The sequence below is a fragment of the Loxodonta africana genome, chromosome 2 (assembly GCF_030014295.1).
Source record: "Loxodonta africana isolate mLoxAfr1 chromosome 2, mLoxAfr1.hap2, whole genome shotgun sequence".
Classification (NCBI taxonomy): Eukaryota; Metazoa; Chordata; class Mammalia; order Proboscidea; family Elephantidae; genus Loxodonta; species Loxodonta africana.
In genome coordinates this window covers 147,469,729-147,491,856 of record NC_087343.1, presented here as the reverse complement: position 1 = coordinate 147,491,856, position 22,128 = coordinate 147,469,729, and the positions used below count along the sequence as shown (strand labels likewise).

Here is a 22,128-nt window from a genome sequence, read left to right as displayed (position 1 = left end):
TCACAAACCCAAGGAGAGATACCCCACAATTCAGCACTGCAGACGCCTTTTAGCAGAGTAAACTACATTTCCCCAAATGCGGCCTCACAAAGTAAAGCCACATCTCACGTCAGGCCAGCCACCAGTGTTAGAAACAACGGTACCAGCTGCCTTTACTGGAACCCTGTGCCCCTTAGCCTGAGGTAGTGAATGTTTACATTTTCAGGGTGTTATTTGTGAAGCCATACTTTCTGGCCCTTTATTGGCTGTTAGTGTCGGGTGAAAGTCATGCCATATAGTACAAAAGGGGCAAGAGTCATCAAACTGACACAAATGCATTTTTACACAAAGCAAATTTTAAATGTTATTATTACAGACATTAATTTTGACTAGGATTTTAGGAAATATTTCAAAAAGTGTAGTTTAGAATGATGACTGTACGGTACGCCTGTGTTCTAGGAATCTTATTTTTCCATCTGCAACAATGAAACCAGTGCTTGAATTTTGCAACCAAGCTAAGGGTGGAGAAAGGTGATACTGTGTTTGCTACAGCCCTGTAAGGCATGGTTGCTAGGCTACTCACTGGAGAATACAGGTCCAGAGCTTAGGAGGGGACCTAATTGTTGTTAATGATGTTGTATTCCATATCCGGAAGTCCCAGGAGTTATCACTTTCATTTTTCTATGATTTTACCTAATGTTCACACACATTGTTGAATTATTATAAAAAGAAAATAGTGCTGTGGCTCTGAGTCAACTAAATGTTTTTGCATTGTGGTTCAACCAAGATTTGCAGTCCTCTCAGAGGTTTTAGAACCTGATGGTTTGATTAAAAAAAAAAAAAAAAAAAAAACTTTCTATGTGTATTTCTATAAATCTGTGTCAAATGGGAGTAAATTGTTAAAGAGTCAGGATTGTCTGCAGCAGTTGGGCAGGCAGTCTCAGGATGGTGTGAGTCTGCACATTTCCCAAACTTAATGGGGTCCCTGCCTGAGCCCCTTAGGCCACTGAAGGCAGAGGAGGAGAATGTGAGCTTTCTCCCTCTCACCCAGACACCCTTCTCCTGGAGGATGGAAAACTGAAAGGAGAGAGGGAACTCTTGAAGCAGCAAGGAGGAAGAGAGGGCAGCTCACCCCTTTGCACTGCTATGGCTGACGATTGGCTTCTGAGACAGTTTAGGAAACTGATGAAGCCATGAAGAGATACCTTACTTGGTGGGTCTCCTGGCAGTGTCCATACGTATCTTATCTTTGTGAGGTAACGGTCTACCCTGAAACCTATCAGGTCCCACCGCCAGGGCCAAGGCCTCCTGAGGAATTCAGGCTGGGGATAAGTATAAGGTGGGCAGCACAGCACAGCACAGATAAAGGAGCCTCTTTGCTCCTGAGTTGAGGGCAGGAGTAGGCCCACAGGGAAAACGTAGTTCTCTACTAGGGAAGTAGGGACAGTTCTGTGGATGACATAGCCATTTCCATCCCATTTAGCTGAAATGGACTCTGGAGACAGAAAAGAGTTACATTTCATGTGGCTAGCGCAGGGACATAAGACCAGCCAGTCTTCCCTCCTCTTCCCGTTATGAGGGAATGAGAGACACCAAAATTTGACAATTACAGGCTAGACTATATATCACCCAGATAGTCTTTAACAGTCACCTCACTTCCTAAAATTGAGTTTCTAATCCTATTGTGTTAAAAAAAAAAAAAAAGGATTGTACTACTTATTGCAGCCAAGTAGGTCATGTCAAGGCAGCCCAGATATCCATCCAATAGCTCCAAGCCACTGGCTCCATCCCTGTCATCATCACCAACCCCCCTCCTGACCTGCCCTAAATGATGCTCACCAGGCCTCCCTTCCAGATGAGGCTGAGTTGGCTCTGAGCCACCTCATGTCCAAGCTAGGCCAAGGGCCCAGTTCCTGAGCTCTGGCATTTGCATCAGCCCTGCTTTAAGGGAAGGCGGGGAAAAGGGGATGTTCTCAGAATTATGTTTGAGGATGTTTGACATTCATATCCAAATCTGTGTACCTACAGAAACCCTAGCACTGTGTTAGGCATTATGTGGCACTCAGGGCAACACACAACACACTCCCCGCCTTCAAGGAGATTATATTCTAATGAGCAGACATAGTGATAGAGAACAAGCATCAATGTGGGCGTGACCACTATAGGGAAGACTTGGGTACTGGAGACATCAGACACTGGCTACAGCACAGCCAGTTGAGATTAGAATAATCAAATCCCAGTAGTAAAGGGATCTTAAGGCCACTTGGCAAAGTCCCTTTCTCCCAACTCCAGCAGCCAAGTGGGACCCTCCCTCCTGCTTTATAACTGGCAATACCCTTTGGTTACTCATTCTAGTGGCCAGCAATCTTCACAACATATTCTCCATGCTGTGGCTTAAAACTTTTAGTTTTCCGTCTTTCCCAATGATGGGACAAAGAAGTAATCACCTTGTTCCAATTCTGACATAATTTAATGACCCTCCTCCCTCCCCTGAAATAAGGCTAATCTTGGCAATTTTTAGTTCCCAGAAATCTGATTTCCCAAACCACAAGTATCACTGCTTGCTGTGAACTCAGACAGCCACATGCCCCTTTGGGAGAAGCCCAGCTGAATTTGACCTGCAAGGTGGGAGGGGTGCTGAGACCTCCTAGGATTGGGCCTCTTCATTTGTGACCTACTGGGAAGTTGGATCGTATTCAGACATGTGCATACATGTTCCACTAGACCCTGTATTCAGGGGTTTTCTTCTCCTGTCCAGGGGAGCTCCTGTCTTTGATGGTGATCATTTCACTGTTGGCCCAAGCCAAGTTCATTACCCATTTTATCTTCCCTAAGTGCCTGAATCAATTTTGCCTGTCTTCTCCCTCAGTCTTCTGCAAACTGGTCCCTACACAGACCCAGCACATACTTTCTACTCCAGTGGATTTAAAAATACATATTTGTATGTATTTATCTAATAGCAGCAAAACTATTTTGTGGCTCAGCCCCCACGCCCTGAGGACTTCTGCTGAGCCCGGCGCACAGCAACGATTAGTTGGAAGATCTTGACTCTAGCTTCCTCCCGAAGATGTGAGTGAGAGAGTTAGTTGGTTAGCTGGAAATTTTCAGTGCCGAGTAGTTGTTGCTCCTGGGCTACCTTTACCTTTGGTCAGAAGGGAGGGCAGATGAGAATTTACTGAGAATTCTCCAGGGCACTTGAGCTCTGTTTGACACTGTTCCCTCCCTTCAGCAAAGCCATGGAACACCAGTTTCCCTAGAGAATCCCATTCGCCTAAACAGAGGTAGCGGTTCTCCCCAAGACAGAATCAGAGACGGGTACTGGGGATTTTTCCTGGCTAGTTGAATTGGAACCCTTGGCAATAGTGGATTTTCCAGTGAGGCATTTATGAATAAAAATTCTGGAGCATCTATACAATTGGAAAAAAAATAGTGTGAATTTTAAGGATTTGAACATGTATAGTTTTAAAACGAAATGTCTTAAAAGTATATTCATCCATGCTACACTGAGGGAAGTGTTTCTTTCCTTTTTTCTCCTTCACCTTCCTCACCAACCTCCTGCCTCTTCACACAGTGCAGGTTTTTGTTTTGTTTTGGTGGGCGGCAGGGAATATTGGCTTAATTTGAGTTTCTTAAAACAGCATTTGTATGGAGTCAAATGCAATACTTGAATGATATAATAAAATCCTCTACCTTGTTCTGAATCCTGAATGTTCACTTGCCTTACTCTGAGACCTCCTCTAGTCTGTGCCCACCCCCTCCCCCTGACCCCTGAGGGCAGCAGTCACCTAGCCCTGACGCTTGCCTTCCTGTGGCTCTGTGTGAGATCGCCCTGCAGTGCTCGCAACAATAACCCAGGAAGTCCAAGTGGATGAGGCCCACTGGCCCGTGTCAGGGCCTGACCAGAGCCCTTGCCTGGCCATATGAGCAGTTAATTTCCACAAGTGCTTTCTCACAGAGGACGATTTTTAAGCAGGTTCCTTTTTAAAAAAAATCTACTCATTGCCTCGGGAAATCAGAAAGGTGGGTTTATATTCCTAATGCTTACAGAGTGTCAGGTTTTTTGTTTGGTTTTGAACAAAATTTTTGGCCCCAGAAACTCCGCAACTTGGTGTTCAGTTGCCAGAAGCCTCCCTGCCAACCTGCCAAGTGTCTGCACATGGATCTCTCCTTAGCGTAAACGCCTGGGCAAAGTCTCCTACCCTACCGGGCCCTGCAGGTGGCCACAGTCAACTCTCCAGCCTAGATCACAGTCTGTCTCAGGCACCAGCTCTGTTGGGGGCTGCTTAGACATTTCTCTTTGCTGCAGCTGTTAGAAGTATGTGTCACTGAGGAATGAACGTCTTCATTGAAAGAGAGAGACAGGACTTTCCTGCAGGCACTTGTACCTAGAAACAGAAGGGGGAAAGCAGGACCCAGGGTGGCCGCCGTAGGCCAATTCATTTCCCTTGCCCCCCTTACAGCAGAGTCTAGAACTCAGGATTTCTCTCATACTGAGATGCTAGGGGTTGCTATGGCAACAGAATGAAAGGAAAGTGGGGAGGAAGGTAGTTGAATGGCTCTTCAGAAAGAGCCAGTTGGTTGGGTAGACAAAACTCACTTAAGGAAAGTGCTCAATAAGCTGTCCATTGAGGCTCAGAATAACCTCACTAAAAAGGTGAAAATAGTTTAAGAGACACATTGCCCTACTAGAGAAAACTGCTTTTTCTCTCCTTGAGTTTTACCAGAACTTCAGCATTACATGAGTAACAGGCATGTAAAATTTAGATATTACTAAGTAATGGACCATTCTAGCTCCTTGTCACCCCCAAGCAGGGCAGGGGAGCCAGCCAGCCAGCCAGTAGTCACAGTGATGGGGACAGCCTTGCAGACCCACAGCCACTCAGAGGACAATGGCAGAGCTACCAGGGGTTTACCCAGACCACGTGGGACTTCTGCACTGGCCTAGTGCTCAAGGGAAAGAACAGTCACAGATACCACCCCTACCTCAGCAAGGAGCATTTTGATTCTGGGTCTTGACAGCTGCCTTAGTTTGGCCCTCAGATCAGAAGTGCCTTTAAAGGGAAATGGATCCACAGGTCCAATATAATTTATACTTTTATCCCAAGCCTCACCCAACACGTTTCTGAACCCTCAACCTAGCTTTCTTCCTTTCAACATCCTGAGAGACATTTGAGTCTTAGATTTGCAATAGATTGATTTTAGCCAGTGACTCCATATTCCCTTTTGTGCCTGCTGCACCTTGAGGTGTCCACTGCCCTTCATCTGTATCCCAAGGCTCACTTCTCTGTGACTTCCCGGCTGTCCTGTTATTTCCCACCTCATGCTTTTCTTTTCAGCTGAACCTTATTCACAGTGAAATCAGTAATTTAGCCGGCTTTGAGGTGGAGGCCATAATCAATCCTACCAATGCTGACATTGACCTTAAAGATGACCTAGGTAATTGGGGATGGGGTTTGGCACCACCAGCTGTCAGATGAAAAGTTATGGAACCCAGAATTTAGGCTCTTCATCTTCTCAAACTTTAGAGTGGTTAAGCCAGATTCCCAAATCAGAGATTGACATTTGAGCATAGAAAGTCAATGTCTAATTGCACCAAGCCATTCCAAATGGAAAAGGTCTGATACATTTCATTAAGTGCAATTGGCTATTTTCCCTTCGATTGCAAATATATTGCCATCTAAATTCTCTTCCATAATGATCATACTGACTGCTGGTTACTTGGGGGGAATTTTTTTTTTTTTTAAGAACTGAACAATTTCAGGTAACTACAAAATGATAGTTTCTCCATTTAAGCCTTAATTAGGAATGACAAACAAAGCTTGAAAGCACTTGAAAAGGGAGACAATTAACCTGCATTCAATATAGCATTAAGCTGTCTTTAATCCCCAAGCAAATCAGTTTCCCCCAAATTTACCACCTATTGTCACTTCTTCAACTTTTTCTATAACAGAAAACAGTATACTACTGAGTGCCACCTTTGTGAATTATTTGGATCAAGCATGATACGAAAGAGAAGGGCAGCATCTTCTGGGCCAGTCCTTATACAGGAGAACTGCCCAGAGCCATGGAGTCCATTGGCTTAGGAGGATGGATGGCTCAGGGCAACCTGACAACTGCTACCTCTCAGAGTCCCTCCTCTGTGGGTTCATCTTTGCATACAAAGAACTATCAGCTCAGAGGTATAATAACCCTCCTGTCATCTTGGGTGTAGAGCCTTGCCAGGACAAATAGGCTATACAGATGCTCACAAAGGCAGTCTCATCCCCAGTGTTGACCTAGCTATGTTTTGTGTGCCCTTAGCTTCCAGGTTTGGCTGTTTGTAAGATGGCAGACCTCCTTACTGGAAGAGGTGCTCATTCTAGAGCCCAGGCCTGACCCACACAAACTGCATACAACAGTGGGCCGAAGACATGGGAATGGGTACTCAGGAATGGCCTTGCTCAAACTTGTCTTCCAATTGGCTTATACACATACTTTCTTTTTAAAAAAAACAAACATGAAAATCCACAAGGTAAAGAAAGCAAGGATCCTACCAAAGTACGTTTTAAATGTAAAATACATTAAAGTAGGATTGGCTAGAATAAGAGGTAAGCCTGGAAAACTATTTCTAACTTTGAGAGGGAAGTAAAGTCAGTTCTCCACACAAACCTATACTGTTTCCTTGCTTTACAAGCAATAATCCCTTGCAGGTAGACGAAACGATGAATGTTACAAGAATACAAATTGAAGCCTGCAAGTTGATTGCTGCAGACAAAATGGAGAAACTTGTTGTTTTGGTTGGCCTGATGGTCCACATTTTTTTAAAACAGATGCCATGTTTTAGTAGTTCTCCGTGGGGTGCCAGTTTATAGGCTTTTGCAAAGTGAACTGGGGCATTCGTTTTTTGTTATTTCTTTTAACCTTTGGAAATGATCTCATGTGTGTCTTTCTCTTTTTTTGGACTTGTCATTCAACGGTTTGATTTAAACATGTCACATTTGCTATTCCTCCTCCTCCTCCTCTGCCCACCCCCATCCACACGTGCACACTGCGTGGACTGGTTGCCCCTTGGGCTCATATGTTGGAATCGACCAGGTAGGCCAGCCCTGCCATTGGGGCGTTAGTAAATGTGCCTGTGCGTGGGTCTCGGTCCAACACAGTTGATATACATTTGTTTACCTGTTATAGTTGCAAGTTGTACAGGCTGACATTGCCTCGATCGACAGTGATGCTGTCGTTCACCCGACAAACACTGACTTCTACATCGGTGGTGAAGTAGGTAATGCCTAGCCGGGTGCTGCCGAGTGTGTGTGTGCATGGTCAGTCGGCCGCCGCAGACAGCTTGATCCTTTGACAGCTATGCAGGCTGCATTCATTTCACACTTCCAGCTGTCCTGACCTTCCGGAGGTCCCCTGTCCCTGGGTTGTGAACAGAGAAATACAGCTGTCAGCCAGGAGGCATCATGCAGCTCATAAACGGGCACTTCTGGCTTGGAAACTGGTTCAGCAGCATCACTTCTTCATTTTCTTCCCGAGGCATGGCTTTGCGGGAGCCTGGGTTCCCAGGTGATTCAGTCTCCAGGAGCGTGCAGGGAGACCAGGTCTGTGTCCTCCAGGGAACAGACACACGAGCACATGGGCAAAGGTCTCTGCGCCGCACACGTCTCTTGAATCAGAGCACACCTACTCCTAATGATGGTCTTAAAGCCACGGGTGCACAATGGGACCCTTTCAGAGTGCTCTCCACCTCCAGGGGTGCTCAGACTTTAAGAGCATGAAATCACCTCACTCCGTGTGGTGTCCTCTCCCCTGGCAGCTGACAGTGCACGGTTGGTTGGCGTCTGGCACATTTCAGTAGTGGAGGGCAGGCAAGGCAGAGAGAGCACTCAGGATGCCAAACCCTGTAGCTGCAGATTTGCCAGCCCAGCATCAGGTATGCTAAGGGGCTTCTACAAGGAGACGGCATCCAGGTGTACTGGGAAAGAGTGCAGGGTTGGAGATAGGCAGAAGGGGCTTGCCTCCTGGCCTCGCCGTTTACTTGGTATGGGGCCTGGGTGAGTCACCTAACTCCTCGATGCTTCAATTACCCTACCTATAAAATAGTGGTAATACTGAGGATTACATTAAATAGTGTAAACAAAGCACCTCGTTTTGTGCCTGGCTCATGATTGTGCTCACTATAGGGTCTCACCATCATATGTGTATATGATTTTAAAGTAAATATGATGGTCTCAGAAGCAGCATTCTAAATATAAATTCAAATACCAGCCTCCAAAGAGAATGGTTACATTTCTAATAAGCACAAAAGTAAAGTCATTCTGAAGGATAAGAGTATCAGAAGTTTCACAAGTGCCCAGGACACTAGGTGTGCAGTAGCTCAGCCGCCTGTGCCTGTCCAGCTCTGTTCAGTGTCATTAGCAAAGACTGCTGCTCACAGTCTTCCTCTGCCACTGTGATTTGGACTAATTACTCTCCTGGGCATTTTGGATTTCCGACATGGATGAAGGACAAACTGGATGGAAAGTCAAGATTTGCCAAGTCTGCCTAGCCAAAATAAAGTCAGGCTGTCAGCAATTAAAATAAACTCCCCTTTCACAAGACTTTGGAGGAGTTTAAGAACTCCTAAATCAGGCAGCTTAAGAGAAAGATGCATCCTTTCTTAACCAAATGAAAACTCAATGGGAGAGAGGTACTTAATCTGGAGAAAAATAAACAAACAGCTAAGGGCTTGTCTGTATTTCAGCCAGGAGTGACTAAGTCCTGAACTGATCCTGCCATGCAAGACATTTGGTGAAATGGAAGTTATGAAATTTCTTGGGCAAAAGTATCTTAACAGGCCCAGGGAGAGGAGAAAGTCCACCAACCTGCTGTGGCCCATGGAAGGTGCATGTTTGGCAGGATTAGCCAGGACAGGATGTAGAGCTGGAAGCTTTGAAATGCGGCTTGAACCAGTTGGGAAGAACAGGCAGAGCCAAATGTGCTTACCCAGAAAAGCCCAGTCCTTCCTGAACTCCTCTCATGGAAATAATGACAGTACTAACGCTCTTCCCTCTGTCAAGCTTGCCTTCTGCCTATTGATACGCACAGGGCAGAGGTAATTAGCCTCGGTTGGCGTATAAGCAGCCTGAGTTCAAAGTTTGCCCAGGGTCATGCCACACATTACTCATGACACTGTCAGAGCTGGAAAAAACCTCAGCAGGTCCAGGCATCCCAACTGGCAGAGGAGGAAAGACTGTGCCTGGACGAGAACCCAGGTCTTCCAAAGCCCACCTCGGTGTTTTTCCTGCCCAGCGAACCAGCCCAAACCAGTACTGAACCCAGATATTTTTACATCGCCCAAATAACGACAAACCAATTTATACATGGTCTCAATTGGTTCCAGCTCCCACTTTGATGTGTTAGAGGGGGGAAAAGGAAGTTAGGACGTAATTGCTCCATTTCTCATATTTGGTGTGAATTCCTGAGTCCTGAGACTGCTGGAAGAAGGAATGCGAGTGCAGGAATGCTTAGCCCCAATGATTAACTTTGACCGATCCAAAGTTCTTTCTAACAGTGAAATAGACCACAGGCTTAGCCTGACATTTGTCCAAGCCTAAATTTTCGCTTAGGCTGTTTCGAACACTGATACTTATGCCTGCTTTCTAAGCATGAAATAATGTTCTCGTTCTCATGGGAGTAACACAAGTTTATGCTTGGGGGCAAATAAGCCAATTGCTTTATGATTAACCCTGAAGTTAAGCCTAAAAAGCAAGAGTCTTACATTAAGAGTGTTGACAATCCAGTTGAAATGGGCCTGTTTCTTGTTAAAAAGTACACGTGTGTCTATATGAACATGTGCATACATATGTGTGTGTAGGAGTCAAGTCCTGATTGGGTTGATTGCCTGCAATCTAGGGTGGAATTTTAAGTTTGGGACATGTATTAAGTGTATCTTAACTTGCAAGTTTCACTTCTAATTAAAGCAGTGTTTAATTACAAGTAAAAAATTTTAAAGTAAACACTCTTCCTAAGATAAAACACCTTTAATTATAAATCAGCCCATTTTCCTAAATATTTCATGTTTTAAAAAGTATATGATAGTACTAATATGGTACTTATTTTATTGTGCCTTCCAATTTTGCCAGTTCTCAACAAAGAGTAGATACCCTAGAGAATAAGGACCTTAAATGGTCCAGCCCATGCATACTGGTTTGCCTGTCCGTCAAGATTGAGATCAGGCTGAGAGGGAAAGCTGGACCAGTGGTAGCTGGGGCAGAAGTGTATAGGTCCCGGCTAGCTGATTCAGACTCCAGATTCCTTTTCTCAGCTGCATGGATATGTTGGGTGAACCTGTATTTGGGTCTCACCTGGGTTGTATCTTCAAAGCCTCCACTTCTTGGTGGGTAGGCCCAAGTCTGCTCCTGGAGCACATGGCCCATTTTGCTGCCATCTTTGATGCTGGACTTGAACAGAAACACACAGCAGCAACAGATGACAGTCTATGAGTGGAGTGTTTTTCCCTTCTGATACCTCTGCCACTTAAAGACTATTTGCTGCTTTTTAAGATAGGTGAAGGCATGAGGGCAGCCTGGGTGATGGGGAGGGATATGAGATCCCACCTCAAGGACCCTAAGTTAATATTTCTAAAAGCCCAGCCTTCTCTTCAACATCTGAGCTCCTTGTGGGTAATGAGCTGCTGGCTATATGCCTATAGCGGGGCAGCTTCTAGGTCTAGTCCCTGCCTCTGGCTCTGTCTGATTTGTGACAGTGCCTAGGCAGCTTGCTTCCAGCCACTTCCTGAGGTTCTTCCCCCTTGCAGAACAAGCATGCGAATGGGCAGGTTTCTCTAAGATAATCAGTCCTAGTCATTACAGGTTGAATACACAGAGAATTTGGGCTGGTGCATTCCAGTGCACCCTGCCTGGCCCGTATCCGAATTGTGCCAGGTGCACGTTGATTTTTCCAAGACAAATGGTGAATCTTAAGGGGAGTATTTTATCCTTTCCTGAGGAAAAGTACTTTAAAATGTGGAAAACTGAGGAACCAGAGCTTAAGGAAGGATTAGACCCCATTCTGGCGAAACCTTAATGGATGATGTTGTCACAAACTTGGTCTGTTGATCACTGTCCCACATAAGATATTCAATTCAAAGGTCTTACAGATGTTGATAATCTTGTTTGGGAAACTGGTTTTCATAACAGAAATTGATTACTTACAAGTATCCTAATTCAAGAAAACACAGTGCTCCCGACCAGCACTGGATTTTTTTTTTTTTCCAAATCCGGTCCTGAGCTGTTAAGACATCCTTCTTCCTAAGCCTTTATATAAGTTTATCTTTAAGCTCTGCTTCTGATGTTGCTCTCCTTTACCTAAAATGAGTCTGAATCATTGGTGTAATTAGGAAATACACTGTCTGAGGCCTTTTTTTTTTTTTTTTTTTTGGTATTCACATATGACACTAAAGCTGCAAAATAGGAACTAAGCATGGTAATAATGCTGGTCCAAAGGTGGCCATATCTGATCACCCTCTCCTGGGCCTTCTGCCAAGAGTAGAGCTAGCTGCTTGACGGGAGCATGGTCCCATTTGGGGGTTTTCCCCAGAGACAGAGAAGAAAACTCAGGGGAAGCATTAGCCTTCGAAGCCGGCACCATCTGGTTTCTCACGCCACTGAAAAGCATGCAGGACAGGAGTGTATGCAAAGAACAGGCGGCTCCCGTCTCCCTTGCATCTATGGTGCATCCGGCATCGCCCTGAGTTGGACCCAAATAAGTGAAGTAAAGCAGAAATGCCACTGAGTGGTAACTGGCTAATGATAGTAAACCCCCTCTAAATTCCACCTTCCTGACTCAGCCAAGGTTTAGTTCCTGTTTTGCAACCTTATGGAAGTCTAGCTGGTCAGATCGTTTGAAGTATATAGTCACCTGACATGCTAAAAAGTGTCTGTGTGTGCCAGAGACACAAGGATGGCCGTCTGATCTAGTCCTGTCCTTACCTAGGAAACACGCTGGAGAAGAAAGGTGGCAAGGAGTTTGTGGAGGGTGTTCTGGAACTCCGGAAAAAGAATGGGCCCTTGGAAGTCGCTGGAGGTGAGGCGGGGAAGCCGCTGTGCTTGTTTGGGTGTGGCACTTGCAGTTCTATGGAAACCATTTTATAAGATAGCTTAGAAGTCAGATGAGCGGTAAGGCAGATGTGTCTTCACAGTGGAGGCAAGGAAAAGCCCATTCACTTACAAACTAGACTTCTATCACGTGCAGATGGTCAGGGGAACTGAAGGTTCGGGAAAATCACCTTTCCAATTTTTTTTTTAAATTACTGAAAATAACTCCTAAATATTTGCTGTCTAGACCTCAAATTTTAAGGAATTACAGGAACCCAAGTCTGACAAACCTAAGAGCATTACATTACAGAGAGCGATAGATACTGAACTGTCTGCGAACTGCTGGTGAGAGATGCAAATTAATAATCTCACTTAGCCATCTGTGTTTTTAATTGGAAAACTATAAATATGCATTTCTCATTTGCCAGTCACACCTTTCCTGATACGAGGTGGAAGAACAAAACCTGACTTGGAATCTGATGTGAGGAAGATTGTTGCAAAGAACGGGAGACAAGTTACTTCTTATTCACTGATGCAGGCCTAAATTTGGGGATTTTAGGTGGTCAGCTCTATTCTGTCCTATAGGGTCGCTAGGAGTTGGAATCAACTCGACAGTGCTGGGTTTGGTTTTTTTTTTTTTTTTTTTGGAGGTGGTCAGCAGGGTCTGCAGGGCGGGGGCTCCTGAGGGCCTGAGAGTACGGAGCAGTGGATTAAGGCCCAGCTCCCCTGACCAGCCATGTGAGGAGATTCCTCTCTGTGGGCTCGGGTTTTCTCTTCTTACTAGAGCATCCTTGATGCCCATTCTGTCTTTCAAGTCCTGTTTGTTTTGAAAATGAATCTTAATTAAATACAGACATCAGTCATTACTACATAACACAAGCTCTCTCTCAAGGCCCAGGGATGAACTGAACAGAGGGTACCTCAGACCCTGCCCCTTTTTCCCCATTGACCACACTTCCCATCTTGGGCTAGTCACAGGGCCTAGTGGGATAAGAGGGTGGCATTCCCTTTGCTAATTTGTGGGTTTGACCTCTTTTGTGCCAGTTCTATTTTGCCTGCAACGGGCCTGGCATGTTGGGAGATGGAGAACCACTAATTATAAAGTCCTCCAGCCAGGTCCATCAAAGTCACAACCGTGCAAGGGAGGCCACACAGGGTGTTTAATATGCAGCCAGAGGCTCCTGGCCTTCCCTCAGCCCCTTCCCAGCACTTCCTCGTGCCAGCCTTGGTCCTTTCCCATCAGTGCTTCTCAAATCATGCCCAGGTAAGCCTAGTCAGTGATGCTCAGCACGTGGCCTGAGGAGAGGTGGCAGTGGTGCTGCCACCCAGCTCTGCTGGTGAAACCTGAACCGCAGCTCCTGCAAACTCATTGGATTTAGCCTGGTCTAAGATGTTTTTTGCTTGTTTTAATAATACATTTTTTCCCCTGATTTTAAGAGCTATTTTAGAAAATGTTTTAAAATATTTTAAAAAGTGTAAAGAAGATAAACTATACATACCTCTACTCTCCTAACCAAAGATAGCCACTATTAACATGTTTCTTTTCAGTCTTTTTCCAGGCAGTGTTTAGTAATGACTTTTCTATGGACAGACCAGTGAATTAAGCCCCACCCCCGGGATTCTGTAGATCACCCTGGCAGCCCAGAGTTCTTGCACCCAGTCAATGAGCAGAGCCAAGACTCAGGCTCACACCCCATGACTCTTAGTTCATAGCTGTTGCTGCCACAACACAAAACGCCACCCACGAGTCACTCTTTCTTCAGTATGTACTAGGGATGACCTTAACAGCCTGTACCCTTGGGAAATGCTGCTGGGTGTTCCTTAAAATATGGCTTCTGTAGTTCAAGTAGGCTTGGAAACTTCACTTGATCAAACAAAAAAGTGGGGGTTTTCCTGTAGCAGTGGTGCAGAGACTCCAGAGTGCTCCTGCATGCCATGCTCCTCTAGCTGTGGCTTGCCAAACCCACCGGGCCCAGAACCCTGCTTGTGCAGGGCTGCCATGGGACAGTGATCCTTGAAACATGCTCTGGGAGACCCTGGGCTGGCGCCTGACGTTCCCTTGTGTGTAGGCAGGCAGAGGCTGGTGTCTCTAGATCTGACAAGAGAGTGACCTTGAGGAAAGGTGGGTCTGTTGCGGAGATGTACAGCTGACAGGAAAAGAAAACAGTTCTATCTAAAAAAAAAAAAATCTTATTCTGTCAAAACTAAACCAGATCAGTTGGTCACACAGTCCATCAAGGTCGTCCTTAACAGGGAACAGAAGATGGCAGCAGAGATGCTGCTCAGGTTGCTTACCAAAAAAAAAAAAAAAAACAAACCCATTGCCGTGGAGTTGATTCTGACTCAAAGCAACCCTATAGGACAGAGTAGAACTGCCCCATAGGGTTTGCAAGGAGCAGCTAGTGGATTCGAACTGCCAGTTAGCCGCTGAACTCTTAACCACTGAGCCACGAGGACTCCGCTCATTAAAAAGGTTGCTGTTTATCCTGATTTGTGTCTGGGAGATTTATAGATACCTCATAATTATTTATATATGAATCCACTTAAGGAAAAAGGGACTGGAAACCCAAAAAAGGCAATTAATTCAAGGATGCAAGCATTTGGACACGTTTAGTTGAGTTAGGTGGTACACACCCTGCCTTCTGGGAGCACCCAGCATGTTTTCTGAAGGGAGAGAGAGGGCTTGCTATGATCCTGACTAAAATTTCTGGTGGTGCTGCATCCCAAATGCCAACTTTCCAAGGGTGGGTCTTGACTTGCCTGTCCTTTGGCGTGAGAAGACTAAAAGATGAGCAGTTCCAGCCCCAGAGCTCATGTGGGGGGTCACAGCACAGCAGGAGCTGGGTTCTTCCCTGGCACACAGGCCACAGAAGGGCCAGGAAAACACTCTAGCTGGACAATGGGTCTGTCTGGTACCTTGTGCCCGTGCACCTTGCAGAGGAATAGAACTCACTGTTTCTGTTTCGTCTTTTCCAGCTGCTGTCAGCGCAGGCCATGGCCTACCCGCCAAGTTTGTGATCCACTGTAACAGTCCAATCTGGGGTGCTGACAAGTGTGAAGAGCTTCTGGAAAAGACAGTGAAGAACTGCTTGGCCCTGGCAGACGATAAGAAGCTGAAATCCATTGCGTTTCCATCCATCGGCAGCGGCAGGTAAGGCCACATGTCAGTGGCGGATGTAACTCTCCACGTTTTTGCTGTGTAGTTGTGGAGCTCCAACTCTGGGCAAGGTCTTCCTGAGGCTGCTTTAGTGCACCGGCCTTGGTCGAGTGGACCAGAAACATGAAGTAGGACAAATGCAACATTAAACAACCATGAGAGACATTTCCAGACATGAGGTCTGATTCCCATGCATCCTTCACCTCAAGAAAACCTACTTGTTCTGCTTCTGCCCATCTGTCCTGCTATGCTAGGTGACTCTGATGGCCTGCTAAAGAGGTAAAGGTAGAACTGAATGAGCAATTATGTGATAATGAAACAGGACTGGGTCCCTGCCCCACCTCCCATCCCTGAAGTATTCCCAGAGTTTCAGAGGCCTTCAAGAGCATCACAATTGCCCCTAAGACAGATACCCAATCAGAGGGCCACCACTAGAAGAATGAGTTCTTTAACAGCTGATGGGGCAGATAGGACTCAGTAGCAACCCCAGTCACCCCACCTACCTGGCTGAACAAACAAAAAAAACAAACCCAGTGCCATCAAGTCAATTCCGACTCATAGCGACCCTATAAGGACAAAGTAGAACCGCCCCATAGAGTTTCCAAGGAGCACCTGGCGGATTTGAACTGCTGACCCTTTGGTTAGCAGCCGTAGCACTTAACCAGTACACCACCAGGGTTTCCCCTACCTGGTTGCGTACCCCTAAATACCAGTAAATAGTCTACGAGGTTCCTGCCCGTCGAAACAGCACCAAGCTCTGGCTTGCAGGGTCAGGCCTGGAGCCAGAGGCCTGGCCACTAACCAGCTGAGCAATCATGCATAAATTAAGCCCCACTCTGAGCCCAACCCTCTGCTCTGTAACATGGGCATCATAATCCCATGTGTGGCATCTCAGAATTGCTCTGGAGATTAAAGGAGCTCTTACAAGAATGTTCTGAGAACTCTGAGTCATGGTCCAGATGCAAGGGCTTGTCGGCCACTCTGCCTCTGAGGCTGTGGTCCACTGTCCATTACATCACTGGGGTCCTCCCTTCCAAGGGTCTTCAGTTGCAGGTTCCTGGAAGGCTCTGGGTCTGGATTGGGCCCTAAAGCCAAGGAAAAAGTTTCCGAGGCCACAGATGCTAGTCTCGGGCCTGAGAGGGGCCACCATCTAAGGCAGGTGATTTGGTTTGGAAGGCCTGCCACTGTACCTGAGGCTTCCTATCCCAGATCATGAATCTTCTCAGTCTCTGCCCCTCAGTTCCTCCCAGAACATGAGGAAGGCAGGGTTATGTGGCAGCAGCGTGAGTTTCCGGCAGACTGACTTCCCACGGCAACAGCTTCCTGTGGCAGGGGCTGGGCACTGCAGGCTGAGTAGCTGTCCTGGGTGAAGCCTGCATAACAATCCTCATGACCATTCCTTGATTTATCAAAAGCCGCTCTTTTCAAAGCACTTCCCTTCCAAGCTCTCCAGGGAGATGGAGAGTAGATTTTGCTCTTTTCCTCTCTGATAGTCCTCATAATTCAGCCTCCCTGAGTGTTGCCATCACTGAGGTCCCACACCTGTAATGAAAATGATGGACTAGCACCAATGGGCTTCCTCACACCGCACTGGGACATATCCTCAAGCAGAGTTAGACCGTGTACCAGCAGATGGCCTTGCCCACAGGCAGCTGGGCACCACCACTCTTCCCCAGGTCTTTCTATGGGCCAAGGAGGTCCCACGTGACTGGCCAAACCCACCAGAGGACCCAATTATGTGACAAGATTGCTGGGTGTGCTCGAACCTTCTCTTCCAGCGCCTGTGTCACTGCCCACCTGTGTTGACAGCAGAGCGCATTTCCCTGGCAATCCCACACTGGTCAGTGAGCTGTGGGCCTTCTGGACCAGTGCTCTTTTGGGGGAGGTGCCCTCAGGCCTCTGCCCTTTCAGAGCAGGACTTCTCCTCAAGGCTTCTGGCAAAAGGAAGCTGGGGTGCTACAACAAGTACATCTCCATAGTGTGGAGGGGACTCTGAGCAGAAGAGAAATGAAAACCACTTTCGTAGCTTTAGGATGGACTCCTATCATACACTGGTGCATGCCTGCACGTGCACACTCTGCTCTGCACGCTCCAAGTTCAACTTCACTGCCCAAGTGCAGGGCAGACTAAGTGCACCCAGCTGAAAGCTGACAATCACGGACATGTTTTGGACTGCTGTCTATATTTTCAGTTACTATACTTTTCTATTCCCTTTATAAAAACATATGTTGAACATCATTTTAGAAGTCAACATCATTTAAATGCATGTTGAAAATAAAGCTCACAGAGACAGAGCACCTAAAAGCCCTTTCACTTGCCTCTAAGAGCAGGTGCAGACAAACTGACTTCATAAGGTGGTCAGCCAACACCCTACAGATTGATCTTCCCTGGAATTATGGAGACATGTGATAGGTGCCAGGCCCAGCCCCAGAGTAGATTCAAGACCATTTTTGGACAAAGTGCTTTTGGATCAGAGATTAAGTGGACATGCTTCCTGCTGCTCCCACCCTACTATCCCCTGCCTCCCACAAAAGATCTGCCGATTGCCACTGTGCTGTGTGACCTTCAGTAAAGGAATGAACCTCTCTGTCCCTGGCTTCCTTATCAGCAAGCAAGGCTGTGGGGGACTGCCCTTCCTCAGATGGTTACGAGGCTCAGTTAATTAGTACTTCAGATGCACTTTGATCTTCTCTGATGAAAGGTGCTTCCGAAGAGAGGGGCAATTGGAGTCTTTATTGGAGGTAATAATTTCACGTTCTTTCATATGGCTATTGGGAGATTTTTAATTGAAGCATAAAAGTAATTCCCATAAAAGAGCATCTGTTATTACAGACTTATTTACATTTTTCACGGAGTAAAAAGTTTTAAAAAATAATAAATTGCAATCTTTTAAGAAGGCAGAATGCCAAAGGCACACATGTGCACAGCCGCCTGGCCCCGACATCTGTCAGGCAGACCTCGTCCCACAGAGCCGTGTAAACAGCCGCCCTCTCTTTCATGAGTCAAGAATGGGATTACACCAGAGCCAGCCAGTAAATCATGGTGGGCTTTAGGAGGGGAAATAAAATGGCTTGTCTGTGGCATCCAGTGTCTCTGGCATAAAAGTCATGTTGGAATTAAAATGATATTAATGCAAACATGTTGGGGAAGAGCTGTGGGATCACTTTCTCCTTGCCGAGGCCCAGCATCTGTGGCACCTGTGGAAGGATGATGAGCCTTGCCTGTGTGATGGCACCCGCTTACCTGCTCCCTCAGCCCGTTGGCCCTGGGCGCGCACTGAGGCACTCAGGACCCCCAGTGTAACCCCGGCCGCAGGAAACTGCGTTTGGCATCTGGACACCCTGTCCTCAGCCAGTCTGGTCATGGTATTTATTGATATCCCTGCTCCTTCAACTCTGTTTGACATTAGGGGGCGACCCCTCTCTGGAGGGGCAGTACACAGGGACTAGCTAGTTTGGAGTTTTGATTAAAATCTCCTTAGATTTATGAGCTTAAAAATAAAGCCAGTTTGTTTGTTTCCAGCTACCGTTTGTGAGTTTTCAGTGAGTCCCATGCTAATCCCTTTTTCTGCATTATCTCACAACAACCCCAACAGGGGAGCACAGTTATTAACTCCACTCCAAAGGTGAGCCACAGCCGCTTGGAGGGGCTAAGTGACTCACCTGAGGTCACACGGCTTGTGTTGGTACAGCCAGAGTGAGTTTGAGCTGAGGCCCTTGGCTTCAGAGCCCCTGACAGTAGGCACATGGATCCCTCCCCTGCCTTCTGTCCCCCCAGGTCAGACAGACCCTTGTTCCCAACTCCTGTCACCCAGCCAAAGGATGGCCCACTGCCTGTGCACTTCTGTGTGCATGGATTTTATAGGGAACCTGTGGAAACACCACCCTGGATTTTCCTGACCTGCACAGGGCCTCTCTACCTTTCAGGCATTGTCCTTAGAGGAGACAGAAAAGGACAGAAACAAACTCAAAGGCCTCTGGATTGGGGAGAATTATGAACCCAAAGCTTGTGAGCCCTGGCAGGAGAGATGAGAAGAAGCCACTTTAGGGCTGTGCTGCCCAGCCCGTCTCTAGCTGCAGGGCAGAGCCCCAGAGGAGGCATCAGACCTTCCCTACCCACCCCCCTCTGAATGTCTGCTTCCCCATCTTCATGCCACTGCTCTCAGATCAGGACCCTAATAGGCTTGCTCTTTACCCCTGGCTGGAGAGGCCTCTGGCTGGAACAACTTCAGACAGCCAGGCAGTTACTCAAAAGCAGGCAGAACATGGAAAACAGAAAGACCCAGGAGCAGCCAGCACTACAGTGTGAGGGAGACCTAACCTAGCAGATTAGTGTCTACACACGGGGACGGGGTAATGGACATTTTCCCCACATCACCCAAGCTTCCAGGACATCCAGCCCTACCTGTCTCCCAAACAGACAACTAGTTAGGTTGATTGGCCCAGCAAGAAAGCTAGACTCCACTCTTACTCCTACCCAGTGTTCAAGGGCAAGCTCCCCACCTGCCTCCTCCAGGAAATCTCCTGGATTCTGCCCATAGGATACAGCCTCTCCCACTGGAAGCTCCACCCTCCCTAACCTGTCTGCTCCTCAGCTCCCGGCCTGGTCTCCTGTGGACCCACCCTGGAGACTGAGCTCACTGAGAGCAGGGACACCTGGCAAAGCCCCACATGGAGGGGCACAGCAAGAGGTGGAGAACCTAAACCTTCTCTGGAATGCGGCCTTGGTGAACCCAGAATCTCTGCACACCCAGATTTGGGACAGTAGGACAAGCATCAGTGTGCCCCCTGGCCATCACTGAGCAGGCTGATAGCACCAGATGGATAGCACATGGGGTCCCCTCACTCCAGCCTAGGGAGGCTGAGGCTTAGGACACTCAGGTAAGCTCAAGACACGACTGGAGTGGCTGCAGGGAAAGCTCAGACGTCTCCTTAGTCTGCTTAAGGCAAGGCCTGAAGTGAGGGGCAGGGAGGGGCGGTCAAAGTCTAGGATCAACTCCTTGTGGGGAGGAAGCACTTGGCTCCAGAGGAACTTAAGACACAGGCTGTCACAACAATGCACAGCAGAAAATAGGTCAGGAGCTGAAAAGAGTGGGAATATGAGGAGCACCCCATCTCTTGAGAGTTGGGGGAACTGATGGCAACAGCAGCAGCAAGATCATCATCATCATGTGTACCCTTGAAGTACCTATTTTCCAGTCAAGGACACAAGTGCTTAGGTTAATGACCTTGCCCATGGATAGCTGGGACTCAGACCTGACTCTGACTCTAGGTATAAACTCTTAACCCCTCTTGCTTGATTGCATCTTAGAGGACCTGGCATCTGGTTTGGTCCAGAAGGCAGACACAGTGCAGCTCTAGGATGGAGTGACTGTCACAGAGGCAGTAGGCCTGAAATGGGGAAGGAAGACAAAGATTTGGCTAAGTAGAATGGCCACTTGGAGGGGCTGTGGTTGTGCGGTGATCGTGGGAACCCAGCCAACTGAGAAGCCAAAGAGATGAGCGAGATGCAGAAAGCAAGCAGTTTCTTGAAGGCAGTCAGTGGCGCACCAGGGAGCCCCTCTGGAGCCCCTGCATGCATGCCTCTGACCTGCCAATGGTCGTGGTCAGTGTCCTCCAGGAGAACTGGGCATGGCAGACACAGACGGCAGTCCTCTGGGGACCTGAGGCCAACACTGTTAGTACAGTGTAACTGCCTGCACAGGGCAGTGACAACAGTCACCCAGTACAGGGGTCACAGGGCCTGGGGTGGGGAGGCAGCTTTCCTGTGTGAGCCCTTCTTTCCAGAAGCTGAATGAATTATTAAGGATGTTACAAAGAACCTTCAAGTCTGCCCACTTTAGAGATAACTACCATTGACTGAGGACTCTCTGTGCCATGTCCTGGTGCTTAATGTGCATTATCTTGCCCAGTACTCACACCATCCTGTGTCATAGGCACTCTGATTACCCCATTGCACAGGGTGAAGAGACAAGACACAGAGACACGGCCAGGATGTAGGTATAAGCCAGAGCTCTTAGCCACTCTAGGGAGGGGTAGGAGCCACCTAGGCCACTGCATCTGCCCAGCTGCCCTGTCCTGATGGCACAGGGGTCTGTGTTTAAAGAACTCTTGCAAGGGCATCTGTTTATCCATTCCATTTTGTTAGAGTTTTTTTTTTTTTTTATGCTTTAAGTGAATGTTTACAAATCATCAGTCTCTCATACAAAAATTTATATACACCTTGCTATATACTTCTAATTGCTCTCCCCTTAATGAGACAGCCTGCTCCTTCCCTCCACTCTCTCTTTTTGTGTCCATCCCTCCAGCTTCTAACCCCCTCTGCCCTCTCGTTTCCCCTCTAGATAGGAGATGCCAACGTAGTCTCAAGTGTCTACTTGGTCCAAGAAGCTCATTCTTCACCAGCATCTTTTCCTATCCCATTGTCCAGTCCAATCCCTGTCCGAAGAGTTGGCTTTGGGAATGGTTCCTGTACTGGGCTAACAGAAGGTCTGGGGGCCATGACCACCAGGGTCCTTCTAGTCTCAGACCATTAAGTCTGGTCTTTTTACAAAAATTTGGGGTCAGCATCCCACTGCTCTCCTGCTCCCTCAGGGGTTCTCTGTTGTGTTCCCTGTCAGGGCAGTCTTCGGTTGTAGCCGGGCACCATCTAGTTCTTCTGGTCTCAGGATGATGTAGTCTCTGGTTCATGTGGCCCTTTCTGTCACTTGGGCTCGTAATTACCTTGTGTCCTTGGTGTTCTTCATTCTCCTTTGCTCCAGGTGTCTTGAGACCAATTCATGCATTTTAGATGGCCGCTTGCTAGCATTTAAGACCACAGACGCTGTTCTCCAAAGTGGGATGCAGAATGTTTTCTTAATAGATTTTATTATGCCAATTGACTTAGATGTCCCCTGAAACCATGGTCTCCAAACCCCTACCCCTGCTACACTGGCCT

General features: G+C 47.2%; 1 protein-coding gene across 5 annotated transcripts in view; it reads left to right on the top strand.

Annotated features, from left to right (window-relative positions):
- The window catches only part of LOC100666599 (core histone macro-H2A.1), a 75,662-nt gene that overhangs the window by 46,420 nt on the left and 7,114 nt on the right, over nucleotides 1–22,128 (top strand). For 3 of the 5 annotated variants that reach the window (XM_023549216.2, XM_010590779.2, XM_003404503.3), the window contains exons 6-8: nucleotides 5,316–5,415; nucleotides 11,935–12,024; nucleotides 15,012–15,186. In XM_023549216.2, the coding sequence (XP_023404984.1) occupies nucleotides 5,316–5,415; nucleotides 11,935–12,024; nucleotides 15,012–15,186 (365 nt within the window). Of the gene's footprint in view, nucleotides 1–5,315; nucleotides 5,416–7,146; nucleotides 7,238–11,934; nucleotides 12,025–15,011; nucleotides 15,187–22,128 lie in introns of all 5 variants that reach the window. The other 2 variants (XM_010590790.3, XM_003404504.3) reach the window with 1 other exon arrangement.